The 19,998-nt window shown below is 42.1% G+C and overlaps 1 protein-coding gene across 1 annotated transcript; it reads right to left on the reverse strand.

Moving 5' to 3' along the window:
- Nucleotides 1-1,149: 1,149 nt before the first annotated feature.
- On the reverse strand, nt 1,150-19,667 carry LOC131960995 (leucine-rich repeat neuronal protein 3). The gene is made up of 2 exons (XM_059326270.1): nt 19,292-19,667; nt 1,150-5,148 (listed from the first exon to the last, which is right to left on the reverse strand). Exon 2 carries the CDS (start codon nt 4,702-4,704, stop codon nt 2,575-2,577), a length of 2,130 nt encoding a protein of 709 aa, XP_059182253.1. The 5' UTR covers nt 4,705-5,148; nt 19,292-19,667; the 3' UTR covers nt 1,150-2,574.
- Between the last annotated feature and the right edge of the window lie 331 nt (nt 19,668-19,998).

Genomic DNA, 19,998 nt, shown 5'->3' on the forward strand with positions numbered 1-19,998 from the left:
ATTTTTGCTATTGTTTGGGTGAAAACACAAGATCTTTTGAATTAAAATCACTCGAGGATGTCAGCTAGCTGGTAACGCAATTTCAGCCACTCAACTCTAGTTGGCTGCCAGTGCTGTCATTGACCCAGACGAGTCCTGCACGAGACAATTTCTAACCAACTGAAAGATGATCGAAAAGTATGAATATAACAAATTTTTATTCTTTTAAATATATTGGTATATTTTACTTACATAGGTTCAACTTGGATAGATGTAGGCTTTTTCAAAGAGGAGGCCGGAACACCTTATTGTACAGTTAGCAGTGATGGGTGTAGCTGCATCATTGAAAAAGTAGAATTAAACTGGGTTCACATGCCTCAGTGCTAGGCCCCTACTGATAAATTATATAGAGAATATGCTGTCCTGTATTATCAAAAAACTCCTGCAAAAAAAAGAGCTTTAAAAATGATTTGCAGGCATCCTGTCTGTTGATGAGTCTGTTGTGTCATTGAGTGACCTTCGCTTTATGTTTACATGTACCTACACATGTTTTCTGTATATGTGGGTACTGGTGCGTTCTCAGCTCTGCCAGGCTTGTTTGTGCATCCGTATTCATGCCTGTATTTGCAAGGAGACAGACTCGGTGTGACCTGAGCGTTACCTGAGGAGCATGGCGCGTCATATTTTAACTCCCCTTGTCTTTGACAGATGGCTCGGCTCTAAAAGCCTCTGTCCATGGTGCTGAAGGCTGGCCTGATGTATGAGTGTTAGGCCCTGTTTGATAAATCCACCGTGTCACTCTGCCTCTGACAGCCATTCATCATGCTTGGCTTTCTCATGTGAAATGTTCTGCGTGCTGGATAATTCAGTAAGACAAATAAAATGTGAGTCCTAAAGCTGAGGCTGGGCTCTGTCCCACCCTGCGTTGACTTTTCACTACTGTACTTTATCTCTCTGTCGTAGGGACGCTGTGTCCCTGTCTAAGCACAGGCAGCAGCAGCTGTAGCTGCAGCACAGTGACTATATTCAGACCAGCTGAAGGACGAACATGTTCTTAATGAGGCGGCTAATGAGTTCTGTTCTTTTGTTGCTGTTTTTTTTTTCTTCTTCCCAGGGTTAGAACAACCACTCAACCATTCAGCTAAAGTCTCCTGACTTTTCCCCCGTGATCTTTCTCAAAAGACTCCCTCTGCACTACATCCTCATTATCAATAGTTTGTTTTACATGCTTGCAGTTGAAAAGTCAAATATAAGTAATTGCACAGTTCAAATTAACCCATGGTTTCATGAAAATGAAAGTAGTGTAATTATAATACCATGCAGTTGGGTTTGAAATAACCAAGGCGCATTATGACAAATATGAGAAGAAAGCAAAGGAGAAAAGTAGGCAATTGTTTGTAAAAGAAACAATGACATTTATTTTTTTCTTAGCACTTTTCTTAATTAGTCTGTTGTGCCCATTGATCACATATAGTACAGTTAATATAAAAATGGCTTTTTAACTTTACACCCAAAGCAACAACGAAATGTTTTCTTAAAATATGTATGCTAAAAATACTGAGAAAGTATTTCCACTAAAAGTACCGGAGAATAGCTTGTGATTCTGCAATGATGACATGGCCATGTTTTGCTGTTTCTTCCGTTTCTTCTCTGTTTACCTCATGTAGTTCTTGTTGTAGGCACTTACCAGGGCATAACAGACCGCTTCGTGAGGAGACAACACATCAATCACCTCAGTTTTAATCAACCTGTTACACTTTTTTTGAAGTCCAACGCATTATTTTCCTAGTCACCGTTGCAATGAGAACTACACAGCATAAACAGCCATTTGGCAAATGTCCTCTCTAGATACTCACTTTGTAGCTGAATTTCATTAAGCTTAATGTGACGTTGTAATCAAAGTAGTCTGCTCCTTGCCTTACTTTAAAACCCATTTAAACTGTTCAGATACAGAGGATTTGTCATTACATCAACATAATAGAATATATAACAATATTTCCATGAAAAATCAAGAATCCATTTTAAATAGAAAAGGGGGGGTTTATATTTCATCAAAAGGCTTACACCATAGTCACTGTAATTTGTCTACTCTACTAAATCTCCCTTCCCATAATAGACAGGTGTTATTACTGTATCTCTAACTCGTCTATGGATGTTTGACAAAGCACAGACGGTATTGCTTGGGACCACACGGACAGTTCCACAACTCTGAACACATTTAACAGTCAATTACAAGAGAGTTGACCATCATCATCATCATCACCATCGTCTTCACCTTCTTTTCTCTGCCTGCATCTCTGTATGAATGGTTCTGAAATATATGGTTTTGCAGTAAATGCCCCTTTCTGTTGATGTTAGCTTGGTTTGATGTAACGGTTACAAAGCCACCACTTCAGCTGGGGTTGAAACTGGGAGTGCATGTAGTCTATCTTTAAACTGTTCCATCCCAGTCCAATAATAGTTTTGCCAGTGTATCTGAGCAGGGGACCAGCAATGGGTAGGCCTTTGAAACAGTACTACATATTTGTCCAGCCCTGCACATGGCCTTGTCCATTCAGTGTAGTTGGTGTGTGGTGCTCTACAAAGCTGCGCTTCTTAAAAGGCATTGTCAGATACATTTATGACTGTGGCTTTCACTTTCACTCCACTTGGCAGTCCCTTACCCGAAACCCACAGCTTTGTAAAGAAAGGAGATTGCATACCGGTAGCTTCCACTGGTGTCAGCGGAGCTTTGGAGTCGCATTTCCTTATATCCCCATAAAGGTGGTGGTTCCTCAGAGACACATAAATAAGCAGGCATGCCACTGAAATCACAGCCAAGAGCACACCAAAGACGGTGATTACCGCTGCGTCCCATTTTTCTGTGTCCTTGGCTGCCAGCTCTAATCCCTTAGTGGTGACATTGACACATTTGGTGTCGTGGTTGTAGTGGATGCTGCCGGCCTCCACACATACTTTGTACAAAGTGGCGGGGGAGAGATGGGTGAGGTTGTAGACCTGGATGTCAGATGGAACCCTGGTGGTAAACGCTGTGGTGGGATGGTTAGCATCTGACCCTGTGTACCATTTAATGTTGGGAGCTAGGGTGCCGTGGCCGGCCTGCCATGAAACCAGGATGGAGTTTGTCTCCACTGATTTGATTTTGACATCCAGGGAACCATTTGCAGGTTGGGGGAAATATCCATTCACCTCCACTGAGACAGATTTAAGATCAGCTCCAACCAGGTTATGGGCCACGCAGGTGTAAAGACCAGCTTCGTTTTCTGTTATATCATAGATGTCAAAAGTTCCCTCTGGGTGCATGTAGAACTTGTCAGACACGGTGTTAGGCAGGACCCTGGTGCCAGACGGGGTGATCCAGTAGATGTCCGGCTCTGGTTCAGCGAAGGCCCGACAGTGGAGTGACACGGAGCTCCCGTTCTGTGCTTTAATATGCCCAGGCATGCTTTCGGGAGAGATGAGTGGCAGACAAATCTCCATCATCTCCCTGAAGTGCACCTGTCGGACATGCTGGCCCTCGTACTCCGGGGGCTCCACACAGTACAGCGAATCAGGCTCCATGAAGCGAAGGTTGGTCTTGTTCATGTTCATCCAGCGGACTACACAGTCACAGCGGATGGGGTTGCTGTGCATGCTAACCTCTCTGAGATTTGGGAGTGACTCGACAGTAATCCTGTGGAGGGCACTGAGCGCATTGCCGTTTAGCATTAGGGTTTCCAGCCGTGGTAGTTTGTAGAAAGCATTAGGATGGATATAGGAGAGTTTAGGATTGTTGGTGGCTTCTATTTTGGTCAGCTCTGGGAGGTTATTTAGGGCAAAGCTGTCGATGGAAACTAGCTCTGGCATGCTATTAATCCCCAGTTCTTTCAGATGGAGCATATCCACAAAGTCTCCTCTCTGTATCCTTGCAATTGGGTTTTTGTTTAGATCCAAGAACTTAAGATTTTTTACATTTCTCAGTGCAGAATGAGGCACCTCAGGGAAAATATTATCATAGAACGAGATGCTCTCTAAGTTATCAAGACCGGCCAGGGCATCGTCAGGAAGCTGGGACAGATTCATTCTGGTGAGAACAAGACTGCGGAGGTTACTGAGGGGCTTGAAGTTCATATCATCTACAGAAAGAATAGGATTCTCACCAATCATCAGGATCTCCAGATTTGGCATGGGGTCAAACCACTCTCTTTTAATGGCCTTCAGCTTGTTAGAATTGAGGTGAAGCCGCACAAGGTTGCTGAGCCCCTGGAAAGCCATCGGGGAAATGGAGGAGATGAGGTTGTGATTCATGTAGAGCTCCTGAAGGTTAGCCACCTCAGCAAGACTTCGCTCCGGCAACTCTCGTATCCAATTTTCCTCCATGTGAAGGGACAGCAGCTGGGGAAGATTCCCCAGGTGGACGTCACTGATGGAGGATAAGTTGTTTTGCGATAAATCAATCTCTGTGATGTTGGCCAGGTAATCCAAGGGTTTGTCAATCTTGGCAACATTGTTTGTTTGTAGTAATAGTACTTGTGTGCCGGCCGGTAATTGTTCCGGCAGGCTAAAGAGTCCCAAGTCATTACAGTCAACTGTCTGCGCCTCCATATACACCGAACTTGGAGAAAACCAGGGTCTAATCTCACATACACAGAGCTTCGGGCAATCAGGCCTCTCCTCTGTGGCCACAACAAAAGAGGCCATGGCCAAGCCGACAAAAAGACGATCCACGAATGACACGTCCTTCATATTGGACCGATTCCCTCCAGTAAGAAATTGGTCCTTGTAGATTAAGTGGTCTGAGCTGTTAACTTTACAAATAATGAATCATTTGCTGCAGCTGCTGAGGCGATTGACTCACCGCCCCTGCCACCGCCACCACCACAAACTGCAGCGGGGCTCCCTAGGGTTTTTTTCCTGTCTTGCTGTGTGTAGACGCCCTTGGGTGTAATGACCAATCACTCAATGTTGCCTGTGGGTGTCAAGGTTCGGGGCGAAGGCTGCAGTCAGGCAGATCCAAGAAGGTGGGAGGGGGAAAAAAGAAAAAAGGATGGTCTGATATTATACCTCAAAGGACTTATGCTGAGCACATTCATAGGTATCCATGAAAAAATCTGCTCTTGCTTTAAAGACGGATGTCCTCATTGATTGTCGTCACTAGCTCCCAGAGTCCACAGCCCAGTCCATTCCTACCTGTGTAAGACAAACAGATAGAGAGAAGCAGTGTGAGTATTACATGGCACTGGACAGAGAATTTTTATAAAAGAAGGATTTGGGCATATTGACATTTGTTATAGGCACACTGATGCATGTTGACATTTGGACATGCTCCCTTTAAGATATAGGACCGTCGATTTATATCTGCTTGACCTTTTAGACTTCATTCTGGGGACGCACCGGTGTGCCCCCACAATATGGCATTCAATACTGATGTTAGCAGTGTGAGTCTATTCTTGGTTAAAGAGAAGGCTTTATTAAGATTCTTAAATGGCAGACATCCTAGGGCTTAAGCATTAGCCTTTAGGGCAAGCTGCTTAAAGACACTGGAATATGTCAGTCACTATGGCAACAAGTAAATGGGCAGCCAATAACATACACCACAGTGAGACAGGCCGCACATGCAAACGAAGCATTTGACACAGATGCAGCGTGCACCTGTTTGTTCAAATCCGCAGCAACCGACAGCCATGAAAAAGAAAATGCATATTTGTGTTGGCATAATTAATCTGTGCAATCAGCAAATCAGCATGATAATAGGATTTAACATTTTTGGAAAATACAGGTTGTGCAGGTTATCAGTGGCCACAAATAGCAAATATTGCAAATAGCTATGTCATGGTGAATACACACACACACACACACACACACACACAGGGCTAAAGGCTTAAAACATGGACACACATGTTTGCAAATTACAATAATTAAAGGTCAAAAGGAGATCTATGTGAGGCTTTGTTAAATGACATTTACAGAGTTCTTCGAAATGACACATTAAAAACCAAGTAACACCTTAACTGTGCCTGAAAGGTCTCACTCATTCACTAGTCTCAACACTTGTGACTCAGTGCCATGTTGCATCATCACTCACACGTGTGCATCAGAACTTTTTGCATCAATTATAGCAAAACTTAAATGGATAGTTTGCAGAAAGTAGTTTATATGTGTTGTGGGAGAACTAATTGAGGGCACATTTTCCACTCCGAATTTGGATACTTAAATTAGTGGACACATTTTGGACACAACAGACGTCTAAATCAAGTGAAAGATTAAGGCTCTATATATAACATACAGGTAGATGCGCAACAAAACTCTATTTAAGAGAGTAGGGCTGGGTGTCCAAAATCTTCTATCGTGATATAGTCCATATGAAAAAAAAACAAATGGTAATGCCTATTTTTGCATAATTAAATAATTGACAAATGAAAATGTACTTAATTATGAACTTTAGTGCAAAATGATAGAAAAAAATACAAATACATAATATTCCCTGAGAAAGCTGAGGATGTGTTTATTATTATAAATTTAGGCAGTGTAATCATGTATGATGATATGGCCATATACTGTATTAATGAATCACGCTACCATTCCGTAGAGAGGATAAATCATTGTATTGAATTATTGCCCAGCCTTTTTAGCAGAACATGTCCAGGATTGTTTCAGTGACAATTAATGCAGAGCCAGAAACTGGTAAAGGCTAATGCTATAGTTCATAGTGATTAGCCCTGTTATGAAATGTGGCACATATCACAGTAAAAGCTTGAATAAATATTACAAGACAAACAATTAAACAAAGTGGCCAGATTGTGTCCTTTGATTATCTGCCTTTTATGATGTAGCACAGAGGTTGACATTCTTTAAGTAACAAATGTTGATTGAATTCTATGTAAATATCTTTATACAAGCATGAAATGATCAGAGGAAAAAAGGACATGCTGTAGATTACAAATAGAACAATGAGTCATCCTCTTGCTTGCAAGTCAAATATCTCTTTTTTCGTGTAGTGTCTATTTTACCATCACAATTTTCATGTTCCGTTCTCTCCTGCTATGGCAGAAGCGCCACAGTTGAAGTGTACCATGTAATTTGTCGTATGTAACTGCCTCTTATTGAACAGATGGGTTCGATGGTGCTTGTGATATTTCGAGCCTATAAGAGCATGCAGCACATCATGGGGAAAAGTCGAGAGAGACAGGGGATGAAATGGAAGGAATCAAGAGAAGAAGTGTGACGGAGGCTGGAAAGTGAGAACAAAAAGGGAGAGAAATGGTTTCATTTCATCAACCTTGCCGTCGCCACCTCAGTGGCCACAGGGGAGATGTGTGTGTGTGTGTGTGTGTGTGTGTGTGTGTGTGATGGGGGGGGGTGATAAAATAAATAAATAAATAATAACTTCAGAAGGCAGCAGAAAACGCTGCAGTTTGCCCCCGCTGGCAAAGCCAAGCCAAGGGTTCATTCCTCAACCTCTGCTCCGGCATTGGCTTGAGTCTTGTATGGGAGACATGGAGGAGAGTGAGAGAGAAAGAGAGGGGGCAGCATTATTTTTCAAAAGCACCTGGCACTTTAATAAGCTGCAACACCCAGAGCATTCTGATAAACAGGGTTTAGCTTCTCTCCCTCAGCACTGGCTCTTCATTGTGGGCTATGCAGTTGATCCGCACCCTGGAAACACAGGCCAGAGTCTGTAATTCAGCCTACAGCATTTGGGTCTCACCTCTGCTCGCTTTGGCTTCTCTCTTCAGTAATCACAATTACCAGCGTTGTAATGCGGTCAGGTTAACTATTATTGCATGGCTTTATTGTGCAATCACTGTAGGAGGCTCTGACAGGGTGCTGTTATTTGTTTTACAGACGATGTTCATTGTGTCTTTGGGGACATTTTGAGGCTGTGGCTTCTGTTTTGTGATCGATATCTTCCGTCAGAGGCTTCGCAGCTATGAATGTGAAGTGTTGGTGTATAATCAGACTTAGCCCTGCCCTATTTTTACAACACATTAAATCAGGTGTTACTTCATCGGATTTTTACTAAGGCCTAGTGATAGATGTAAGGAGGGCATCACTGCTGGTAAGGAGGGGCTAGAAACAGCTTGAAAAAGGGAATTAATTATTGTCTTTAGTTTAATGTTAATGTCTGTTGTCCCACATTGGCGAAAATCTAGGCTGGGATTAGGAAGGCTTTACTGGACAATTTGCAAGATGGTGTGGCCAGCAAATGCAGCATATTTCCCTGCTAATTAATGAGGATACAATTCTGTTAATGATAATCCAACACTTGCTTCATGAAAATATAGATTTCAGGCCTTATTGTGCCAACCATTGTGTGTTATTTTCCAAACCCCACCACTCCACTGTAAGCAGTTTGGAAGGTTATTTATGAGACGGATCATTCTCTCTATTATCACTTCATTTATAGTCTATAAAATGGTTAAAACACCCCAAACCTGAAATATTTCTATTGTTTGTTTTGTCCAACCAACAGACCTAGCCGAAACATAAGATGTTATAGAAGAGTAAAGAAAATAAATTCTCATTTGAGAAGCTGACCCTGGGGAATTTTCAGCTTGATCACCAAATGTGACGAATTAATTATCTCATGATCAAACTAATCACTTTTGTTAGTATCAAATTATTTGGCCATATCAGGCTGGAAACATGTTTATCTCTGCTGTAAAGTTGGGCATTTTGATTTGGAAGTCTATGGGGATTTACTCACATGGCCATTGGAGGAACAGCAGAGTTTGACACTTCATTTATCAGTCCAGGAGGTTGCTGCTTGGTTTAGACTAAACATCCAACCAGAAACTAAAGATTACATTATTTTTAAAATGACAAAATAACTTGCACGTTTCTTCCAATGATGTGGACATTTAATGGACCTAATATCTCCTCTAGTCAAGGGCAGATTTATACTTCAGGCTCTATCATTGACAGAACGTTCAGTAAACTCAGCCAATACACTTGAAATTGAGATTTAAACTCCAAATTATTTTTATTAATGCTGATTTCCAATTTATGCCACTATTTACTTTGACTCTGGGAGCAAGACCAGATTACATTCCTTTCATTGTCCCAGAAATAATAATATTCCCAGTCAAGGCCTGCTGAAGGAAAGCATTGGGAGTCAATTACACTGCAAAAAAAGAAAAGTTGGGTGAACTCAAAATTTCAAGGCAACAAACTTCGATACAATTATAAGTTGGACAATTAAACTAAATATTTTAAGTTTGGTTTTTGAGTTTGCTCAACTCTGAATTCAGATTTTTGTCAACTCAACTGTAAGTTGTACTAATTTCCAATTTTACATTGTAATAACTTTTAATCCTTACTTCTGCTAACTTCTGCAATTTGCTGAATTGGCACGATTGTAACGCCGCTATGAAATGTCAGCTAATGTTACGACTACAATTTTGAGTTAGCATTGATATGCTAATGGATACTCTTGTAGCTGTAACAAGCAGCGCCGCTAGCATCAGTTAGCCGCTAGCTTTCGCTAATGACCGAATTTCAACACTTTCCCGCATTTCACAACAAAGAAATAAGAGTTAGCAGAACTATTGTCCCTTGTTGTGAACCCCAACTTAAAACAATAATCATTCTTCATTTGTTGTGCTTACTTACATAATTGCCCTAAATGTCAATAATTTATATTTCCAAGTTTCACCAACTTAAATCACTGTTTTAGGCAAAAAATACAAGTTGGCTTTTTTGCAGTGTGTAAGAAGAAGCTGACTGTATCAGAGGTGACATCTTGTATGGCAATGTGTCTGAATGTACTGAGACCTCAGGCATGCTTTACCGCCTGAGCGTTACAGTGCAGAGTCTAAGTTATGTAATAAAACAGTTTGGAATAAAGACAATGGACGGCTCTGTAATGCAACTAAGAAAATGTTTATACAATGCATGCTTTTAGATTAGCTGAATGTTAATGACAAGTGGAACATCTTCGGAGCTTGGTGTAGTTATTCAAGATGTGTTAACACATCAGCAAAATTGAAAAGCTTTCAACAACAGAGCCATCCATTAAGAATGCTTGTTTGGCTGGAGAAATTGGGCTCGCTAAGTGTACAGAAACTGCATTTCACTCCACTTTGTTATGAAGTTGAAATATTGTACCAAACTGCATCATCTTAAGTGAACTCTCCTCATCATGCACAGGCAGTTGAACAGGTAAATTGGTATTGTACGAGTGCATTATGTGAGGCCCAGTGAAGAGGCAGTCTATATTCTCGGGGCCTTGCACCGTGACTGCTGCTACTATTGAGTCCACACACTTGTACTAACCTATTAGTGAGAGGTCCAGTCAAGCTACCCAGCCGCAGCCCCCCACACACACCCACTGCTACGATGTAGAGCTAATTTCCCACAATCCGCTGCTCAGTTGCCGGTAATTGAGGTGGAGAGGGGAGGGAGAAGGGAGAGACGAGATCTGGAGGACAGAATGACTCGCCAGAGGTGGAGCTTGTCATAGTATCATTGGTGGTGTATTAACCTTTGGTGACCCTGAGAATGCTGTCAATGCAGGAAATATTAACCTTTGCAAGACCACGAAGTAGAAGAATCAGCCAAGCAAACATTGGGAGAAAACGCCGGCTTCCAAGCGAAAAAACATGCTGGTGTATTTGCCGTTAAGTGGCAATAACTTGGTTTTGGCTACATAAAGAGTAATGTGGTTAATATGGTTGGGGTAAATAGAATTAAAAGATGGATGTGTGTAATCTCTGCCTAGAAAAGCCTTTGGAAATCTTGTGTGCAGAGATACATAACCAGCTGGTAATATAACCTGGAGGGCTTGAAATGGGTTCTCATGTAACTTAATGTCTAACTGCACTTCCACATTAAACCTGAGCTTTGACATTTGTTCGGGCAGCCAATGGAAGCCTTTTATAGGTCAGGCTAAGGTGTTCACTCATGGAGCTAACACGAGTTCCCATGTGTCAGAGGAGGAGGGGGGGCAATCATTCAAGCCATGGTCTCCAAAGCACCTCCATTACAGTAGCAAGCTGACAGTCTAGCCCATGGGCTTTTCACTTTCACCAGTGTTAATCCTGACTGTGAACATTACAGCAAACAAGCTGCTGTTGTCTGGCTTGTTTCAGTACTGCATTAACTGTGAGAAATACAGCTAGCTTTGTTTACCGCCATATGTTACACCAAGAACATAGGCTTAAACCTACTAAGTGATGTTTTGGTCAGACCATGTGAACAGGACATCTAATTCACTAATTCCACACCATTTTATGCTAACTTCCTGTGCCATACAGTGCAAACAGTCTGTCTGAAATCTGCAGCAATAGTTCAAAATGTTCAATGTACTTGAGGGAAACTGCGGACCCAAATAAAACAACAACAACAAAAAGCTGAAGAAATTTCACTGACACATTTGAGATTATAGAGGTTCCCATAGGAATGAATGGACAAATTTACACAAAGAACTATGTGGAAATGAGTCATCAGAGTTCTTTGTTTGAAAAAAAAAGATGCCTGCTGCAACTAAAAACTCAACCCTGATTTTAAAAGAAAATTGGACATTGTCTTTAACATAAATAAAAAAAAGTTTGATACTTTGCTCATCCTTTGTGACCTGATTTAACTGAAAAAAAGAGAGTTTATTTATGTTTTTATGTTAAAACTGATAAACCTTTGGTTGTGTAAATACACACTGTATTTTGAATCCGATTCCATTTTTATTTTGTTTTAAACAATGTCCCAAGTTTGGGGGATATAAGGCAGATTTTCATTTTAGTATTAAATTTGGCGATCATTTATATGGAGGTGTTGTTGCATCACCATGAAGAGCTGCGAGCTACTATATCCGAATATTTATTGACATATTCCAACTGAGAAGCTGTTGAGAAATGACTCTCATTGCATCACCATTATACACCACCATGTCCTCGTTAGTCACAGATTCACTCTTAATTAGCGTGACATTTGACATTACTGGAAAACCTGCAACCTGTCCTCATTAAAATGCTTCACATTTAGGTTGGCTTATTGTTGTCACCATGTAAAAAAAAACCCTATTTGAGAGTAATGTGCATTTGACACAGGCACAAACTTTATGAACCGAGTGGATTTCATGACTTATGTGCCCAAAATGTACTATTTGGAAACCATTTGGAAATGGCTGCAAACTAATCATGATGGACCTGAATTGCAACGTGGCTACATTTTAAGAGGTTCAGCTGCTGTCAAGGTGAAAAGCTTTTCCATTCAGATCTTGGCAACACCTCACACTTACTTTCCCACCGGGCCACCTCCATTATACTAACACCGTGGCTGTTCCGGACAGTAATGGCACAAATACAGTTTGATTAGAGACCAGTGAGATATGACCACTTTAAATTAATGAGTGTGCACAGCAGGGGCAGAATGCAGCGGTCCTGGTGGCTCTGCGGTGCTAATTCAGGCGAGCCTGACTCAGGTCGGCCGCGCCGCCAAAAAGCCGGGCACAACTGTTTGTTTTATGCTGTTTATTGAAATGAGCTATAAATCCTCCCCCTCGCTTCACAGGGCTTGGATGGGGTTTAGCGGAGCGGGGAAGTAAAGATGATTGCTTTGTCGCAGGTTGGGTGCTCATGAATGCCCTATGTGGCGACAGCTTGACCTACAGATTGTGTAAAAAATAAAATCATTCATTACACAAAACACAAGTTCTGTGAGGCTTATGGCAGGCACGAAGAGAGAACATTTGTGAGCTGTGAGCTGGGAAATAAGTCTAGATGTAGGTGGGGAGCATATTGGCCCTCGGGGAGATGATTATGAGGCCTGCACGGTTTAAGTTGTAACAAGGCAGTATTGCATCTGCTAAGAGGTAGACATTACACTCACTGTGGTAGAACTGGGTGGAAGACATAAAGGTCAAGTGTAAGTGGAAAGTAGGGCGCTGCCGTATTGCCTCCTCTTTCAGGAGAATATAGCCTGTGTATAGTAGAAATGGTTCACTGGGAATTTTGATCCACTGGTAATAAGCCACGCAAGGCTTTCTTCTTCAAGTCACCCCCCCCCCCCCCCCCCCCCCCCCCCTCTCAGCCTCTTTCTTCTTCCTCCCCTTTTCTCAACCCCCTCATCTCTTTTTATAAACCTTGTCCTTTTCACATTTGTCTGTGCTCTTCAGAACCCTTATGGTGAGCATTTCTCCTTACGTTCCCCGCTTGCATCACGATCCACCCGAGCCGCAGACTACTTGGAAAGTAGGCATTTAATTTAGTCTCCCTGCATATCCAGGTTCCCGTCTTTCTTCCTGGGCATCCTACTGTCTCGTTGCTCCTTTGCTGTCGGCCTAATTGCCTTCTCAATACTTGTCATCCCTGCTGTGCCAAATCTAGTCTATCTGCATACCGTCTGACTGTTCTTCTCTGTAGCTGCTATTTCCTAATTACAAACGCCTGTCTGTTTCAGTTTCTTTTGGCTCAAGCTTGAAAACTTTCTGGTAACCCCCAAAAGCAGGAATACTTAACATGCTTTGTCCCGGGGCCACTTCTGCAAAATGAAAGCAACCAAGAGGCCATTTAATAAATAAACATTAATGATATTTATCAGATAAAATTAATTAAACATCAACTCGTTATCAAAATGAACTTGGCACAATGATTCACATTAGGATGATATGAATCAGGTATTTTACTGCATTTCAATTTTAAATGCTTTGGTAACATTTGAAAGTGTTTATACAACATTAAACATGGCTGGAACCTCTTCCATCATGAAACCAATCAGATGTTGGAATGCTGCTGCCACCAGGAACACAATCAATAGTATCTTTAGCCTTCATCTCTGTCAGAGGTTCCAGGAGACCCGCCCTTGGCACTGTTTTTTTATATTAACTCGGTTTTGATGGGTTTTTTTTTACTCACAGCATGAATTACTTTATTGTAATTGCGAATAATGTTTGGCAAGTCACTTGTCAGCCGATCTGGCCTACGGGCTTGATTTTGACTCTCACTGCCTTAAAGTCTACAGAACGAGGTTTGGTCTGCATCCACCAGAAACACATCAGCGCTGATCTTAAGCTCACCTCTTCTCTACACTTTATACCGAAGCAGAGGCAACTAATTTAAAAAAAATAACTTGCCACCTATTAAATGGGTCGCCAACTATTTTGATTTCAACTAGTTTGGGTTCTTAAATGTGAATGTTTTCTAGTTTCTTTACTTCTCTGACAGTAAACTGAATGTCTTTAAGTTGTGGACAAAATTTGTGGATGTCATCTTTTGGCTTCGGGAAACACTGATCAACTTTTTATAGATCAAAAAACCAATAGAATTATAAGGAGAACATTAGCGTTTGTTGTCTATTTCTCACTGCACCTATACTCGTTTCATCTTCATTTCTTCATATTACAGACAGTCACTTAGCAATAATGCAGAACAGATGTGTCTGACTGTAGCTGATCACGGCTGTCCAAACAAAACCATGTATCTCCAATTTTATTGATATACTTAAAAGCATTCCTAGCTTTTTTAATTACAGCTGCAACAGCTGGTTGACTTATTGATTGGTCAATCGACAGAAGATAATTTATTAATCATTAAAGCAAGAAAATGCTGTTTTCAGCCACTCAATTTGAAGATTTCCTGCTTTTCTCTGTCATATTAAACTGAATATATTTGGGGTTTGAATTGACAAAAGAAGACATTTAAAGACATCTGAGTTGATTTTGAGAAACTGAAATGGAAAAGTTTCATCATTTTCTGACATTTTGGAGACCAAGGGATGAATTGAGAAATACCGTAATCGTGAGTTGCAGCCCTATTTTTAATATGAAAAAAACATTAAAACCATTGGATTGTCACAAGGCTCAAAACAAGGCAGGTGATGTTTTGGAGATAAGTCGTTTTCATAGAGCCATGGTTTCTCAACAGTGATTTTTTTTCTGCTAACATCCTTCTTGCTATAAATACAAAGCAGTTTTTGAGCAGAGTATTGTATTTGTCTTTCTGGGGTGAGTAGTTTCTTAAAATTTGATAGCAAGAGAACAAAAGTGAGCTAAGATGCTTGAAGACACAGTGGACACTGGCCCAACAGTGGGCATGTCCTGATGCCACCAGGCCACTCTGGATAGACACTCTGGGTGAGCCCCTCTGTGGGTGGGTGCCTCTGAAAGGCTTCTCTGTCCCTCCCTCTGCCCTTCACCTCATTGATTTACTATTATACTTTCTCCAAGGTAAGGAAGAGTCCATTAAAGGGAACCTTCTATGCAGTGTGTATGCATAATGAAGCTTTCCTGTATGTATCTGTGTGCGTGTGGGAGCGGATGGAAACCTTTCCCCTTCCATCTGCACTCGCATGGCAATGAATCAGCAGCAAGTCGGCTGTTAATGTAAAATCAATTTTCTAAATTAACCACAGGACCCTAGTCTCTGGGTTTTCAACCCTTTCCTGGACAAGACATACCCTTGGGCTAAGTGAGGGAGAACACACATGCTGCACTATCGAATGCTATAGCACACCCACATGCACTCATGCAAACACACACCGCCGACAGAAACACGCAGAAAAACATAGAAAAACATACATTTGCCGACACCGCCACGCGTAATTTGGCCAACAGAGAGAGACAACATAAAAAAACAAACATAGCCAAGCTCATTGGCATAATGTATGCATAACGCAGCACACAGAGAAAGAGCACAGCTAGGTCCCCTTGTCTAATTCGCATAGTGCTGCATCTATTAAAATTAAGCCAAGGTATCCAGCTTAAGGCTGCCACTGATAAGGTCAAAGGCGTAGCGAACATTCCAACACTCATTTCTCCCCCAACATAATCGTACTCACTCTTGACAAAAATCTGCATAATGTTCCATGTATAGCTGCTAGCCAGAATGAAAGAGGGAGGTGTGAGGAGGGATTGGGGGGGGGGGGGGGACTGGCAGGGGGAATGGAGCCAGCGGCATATCCCTCAAAGTCAGAGCCAAATTGAATCTGCAGGTGCAAATGTGGCATGTGTGCTGCCTCTAAGATGCGCAGCTATCTATATTTATATGAATAATATATGGCTGGTCAAGGGGCCACAAGCCTGCAGGGAATAAGTTCCTACGGCAGACGGAATCAATCATTATATGCCACTGAAATGCATTTATCGCTGGCTTGGACCTCTTTATTATGATTTCATGGGGTTTGATATGGGCTTTCTCTTTCTGTTTTCATTCTCTGCTACTCCTCCTCAGCTAAAACAGATGAAAGATATGGCACTCTGAAATGGCACCATGGCATTGTGTCTATTCAAAGGCTTAAAGGCACACAACGGCTGATTGGGAGGCAGCCTTTGCTTTATATATGGGCATTTATGTGCATATTTCTGCACGTTTGCAAAAGCAGGCAACGCGTGCAGGAACATGCATGCATATGTTATTGCAGCTCCATCAATGCATGAACACAAAGGCTGGGCAATGTGGACAAAATGGTATTCATATCTCGATAACAAAAATATTGCAAGATCTAGCATGTTTTGTGGTAATGCAATAAATAAATTATCGATATGAAATAACCGCGTGGTAAAAGCATATCCTTTTTTACACTACTGTGTGAATTAAAACTTGTTTTTCTATGATTTGGTCCTACGTGCAAGGTTCCAGAACATAAAGCTTTGTCCTGATGATGTGTTATATTGCTGTAACACAGTTTGGCCACTGGATATTGATTAAAAATACATATACAGTAGACATTCTTTATTGTTTTAATCCAGCCCTAATGAACACTTTTGGTTTGGTCTCATGATACAACATCCTCCAAGCTTTTCATTAGTGCACTGAGGGCCTATATGTATCAATCTGCATGCAGAACAGATGGACAGCACAGCAGTAGCCCTCAGATGTCCTCTGTCTTCTCTGCTCATGTTTGAAACTGCAATATGGGCATATGTCCCTATCATGTCCAGCTCTGATAAGAATCTGCAGAATAGCAGACTAATTAGCGCTTAATAGCTTTGATTTTCTCTTCTTTTGTTTTGTGAGCATCAGCATGAGTCTTAGTTGTTGTTTTCCAAGTACCTGACATTTATCTATTATACATGAACGTTTTTAGAAGAATAAAGCTTTTAGAGCGTGCTGTTGCACTGGAACCATGTTGTTTTATCTAAGCACGTGTGCTAGCTAAATACCGACAATGTGAATGTAAATGTCACCGTATAGAAAGGAGGTGCCTAATCCCATTCTGACCTTTGATATGAACTGAACATCAAAATGTCATGGAAGCTGCCATCAAACCAAATTTTGATCCTTTGTTTCTCTTTCTTCTGCCTTTGTCTAGAATTCGGGTTTTACACAGTCCCTCCACCAGACCCAATAATATAAAAAAAAGTTAAAATAAAAACATGCACTGTCTTCTTCCCTTGTTCCTTTTGCCCTCTGTCTCTGCCTATTCCCGCTTTAATGGGTGCCTGTGTTTGTTTGGGAGCAGGATGCTATCAGAGAGCCTCTGCTTGGCTGCACAGGCTGATCCCCTGCAGCCGTCTAGTGAATATGTTTACATGCATTTCACTCAGGAGCCTCGATAGATCCTCAGGCATCTTGTTACCACCATTATGGAAAAAAAAGATCTTGTGATTAATTTGATTTCCATGGTGCAGTAGTACAGTCTTCCTGAACTCCACTTTAACTCTGGACCGGTAGTATAGCTCTACACCCACACATCCGTCACCTCACAGGAACCTGCTGCCCTCTGCCTATAGACAGATGAATATGGAACACCCACACTGTGCTGCCTATCATGCTCTCCAAGCCTCCACAAGGCCACTGCAGGCACAATACCTTTTCCACATCACCCCCCTACTCCACACACACACATACACACACAGCTTCTCACTGATTCACACGCAGATCAATAGGCAATTCGCAAAGCCACTCACTTTAAGTGTATGACTTAGTGTGGACATGTAATATCGATTTGTTTTTGAACAAATGTGCCCAAATTAATAAAGCAACCCATTACTGCTTTGCTTTACTGTTTATATCACCATGGGGACGGGGACTGCAACGTGGCTACAATATTAAGACTCAATACTTAATATGTTTGGGACGACGATGTTAGCAGAAAAAAAAGCATCATACGTGGAAATTCTGATGTCGGAACATTACAATTTGAAGCTCAAACGGCCCTGGCTAAACCAGCAGGCAGTCACATAATACAAAGTGGGAACAATGCATACAGTAGTGAGTGGGTTTTCTCAGTGTGGCATGGTGTCTGATGTGAGGGCACAATGGCCCTCATGTGGCATTTGACTGTGTGTTTCATATTGAGCAGCTGCTTTGGGTGAGTCATTCGGCACCGTGGAGGCCAAAATCTATTGTATCCATCACCGGGGAACAAGCACACACACACACACGCAAAGATTACAGCAATCACATTCAGTAGCCCCCCCCAATAGTGAAAATCACATTTGTCATTATCGGCCATTATCTGTTTATCTGCCTGTGAAATATTCATGAGTTCCACATCTGCTTGGATGACATACATTTTGGACAGAGGGGAGAGTGTGAGACAAAAATGGGATAGAGAGACGCCCCAATGCAGTTAAGGGATTAGTGAATACCTTCCCCCTCTCTCTCTTTCTCTTTCTCCCTTCTCTCTCTCTCTCCAGCCGGATCTGTGCATGTGTGGGTGTACGGGCACAAGCAGGTGAAGTGATGATCGTGAATGCGCTCCAAGATGTCTCTCAGTGGCTCTGTTAATTACACAAAAGCCCTGAATGCAACGTGCAACGACATGGTGTGTGTGTGATAGTGTTCAAAAAGAAGCCCGGGTGCGCGCAACGCACTTTCGTGGCATTTATCGCTTCTGTGTTTGCAACAGGAAGGTTTAACAGAGAGGGCTGAGCAGCAGGAGGAGGAGGACAGGGGGGGCACCATTCTGTGGATTTCTTCGAGACGTGTCTGGTGTGCGCTCACTAAGCAGGACCCGGGGACATTAAACTGCCAGTCCATCACTCCATACACACACACACACACACACACACACACACAGACGAAAGTCCGCCTCGAATTTCACTAATTAATTAGCCTTTTGGTAGCCTGAACAGAGTCCAGGATAAATCCGGAGTCTGATTGAGGCGCATCCTACATAGTTGCGCAAAAAAAGCGCGTCTCCACGTCAAGTGAAGGTTCGAGGCCAGTCATGGGAATAATTATCCTGCAATATTTCTGCAATTCCGCATGACTGATTTGCGTTCGAGAAGATCAATTGTACAATAATTTAATGGCAAAAGACTCCACGTCTGGTTTCCAGAATCACTGAATTCAGGCGTTTTTCATGAACTTGGAAAATGCGTTGCGCAGATGCAGCCGTGCGATGTGTATCAAACGACAGGAATGCATTTCAGGAGTAAAGAGAGTAAACTTACCCGATTCAACCATGATAGCCCCTCGAAGCTGTTGTCTATATTCCCATCAAGTGCGCTGCTCCAATGACGAGCGAGCCCCAGCGCGCAACATAAAGCCAGTCAACAATGTGAGCTCTTCTGATTTTTTTTTTTTTTTTACGCAGCTGATGAGAAATCAGTTCTTACACAGCAAAAAACACACGGCTTCTTCTGCATGAAGGGGAAACCAAATTTTAAAAAAATACACACACGGCGGAGTCCAAAAGGAGGTTAGTGTGCAGAGAGCTTCATGTGTTCCCTGTGCCCTTCCCTTCCCGTCTTCACAGCGGCATCTCTCCTCTCGATCAAGTGTCAGGCGGACCACATAGATGCGCCGCCGTCTCCTCAGCAGTCATTAATATCAGAACAAACCCCGACTCTCCAGAGGACAGCCAATAGCGTCAGAGAAGCAGGCGAGGTGCTCGCAGCATCCCTGCTCTGATTGGCTGAGAGGAGCCGTCAGTCATCTCCCAGAAGCCTGTTCTCATCTATGTCTTCTTCTGTTGGAGGTGAAGCACGCTGCAAAAAATATCCGGATTAACAAGACCCTCATTCTAGTTAGGCAATAAATTGGAAAGATGATGAAATTAAACCTTGAATTGTTTGCTGGGAATCATGACAAAACATTACATAATGACCTGTCCATTTTTGATGGTCCGCCTGACCATGCTGGCACTTAAAGAAATGAG

Source organism: Centropristis striata, chromosome 22, assembly GCF_030273125.1.
Source record: "Centropristis striata isolate RG_2023a ecotype Rhode Island chromosome 22, C.striata_1.0, whole genome shotgun sequence".
Taxonomy (NCBI): Eukaryota; Metazoa; Chordata; class Actinopteri; order Perciformes; family Serranidae; genus Centropristis; species Centropristis striata.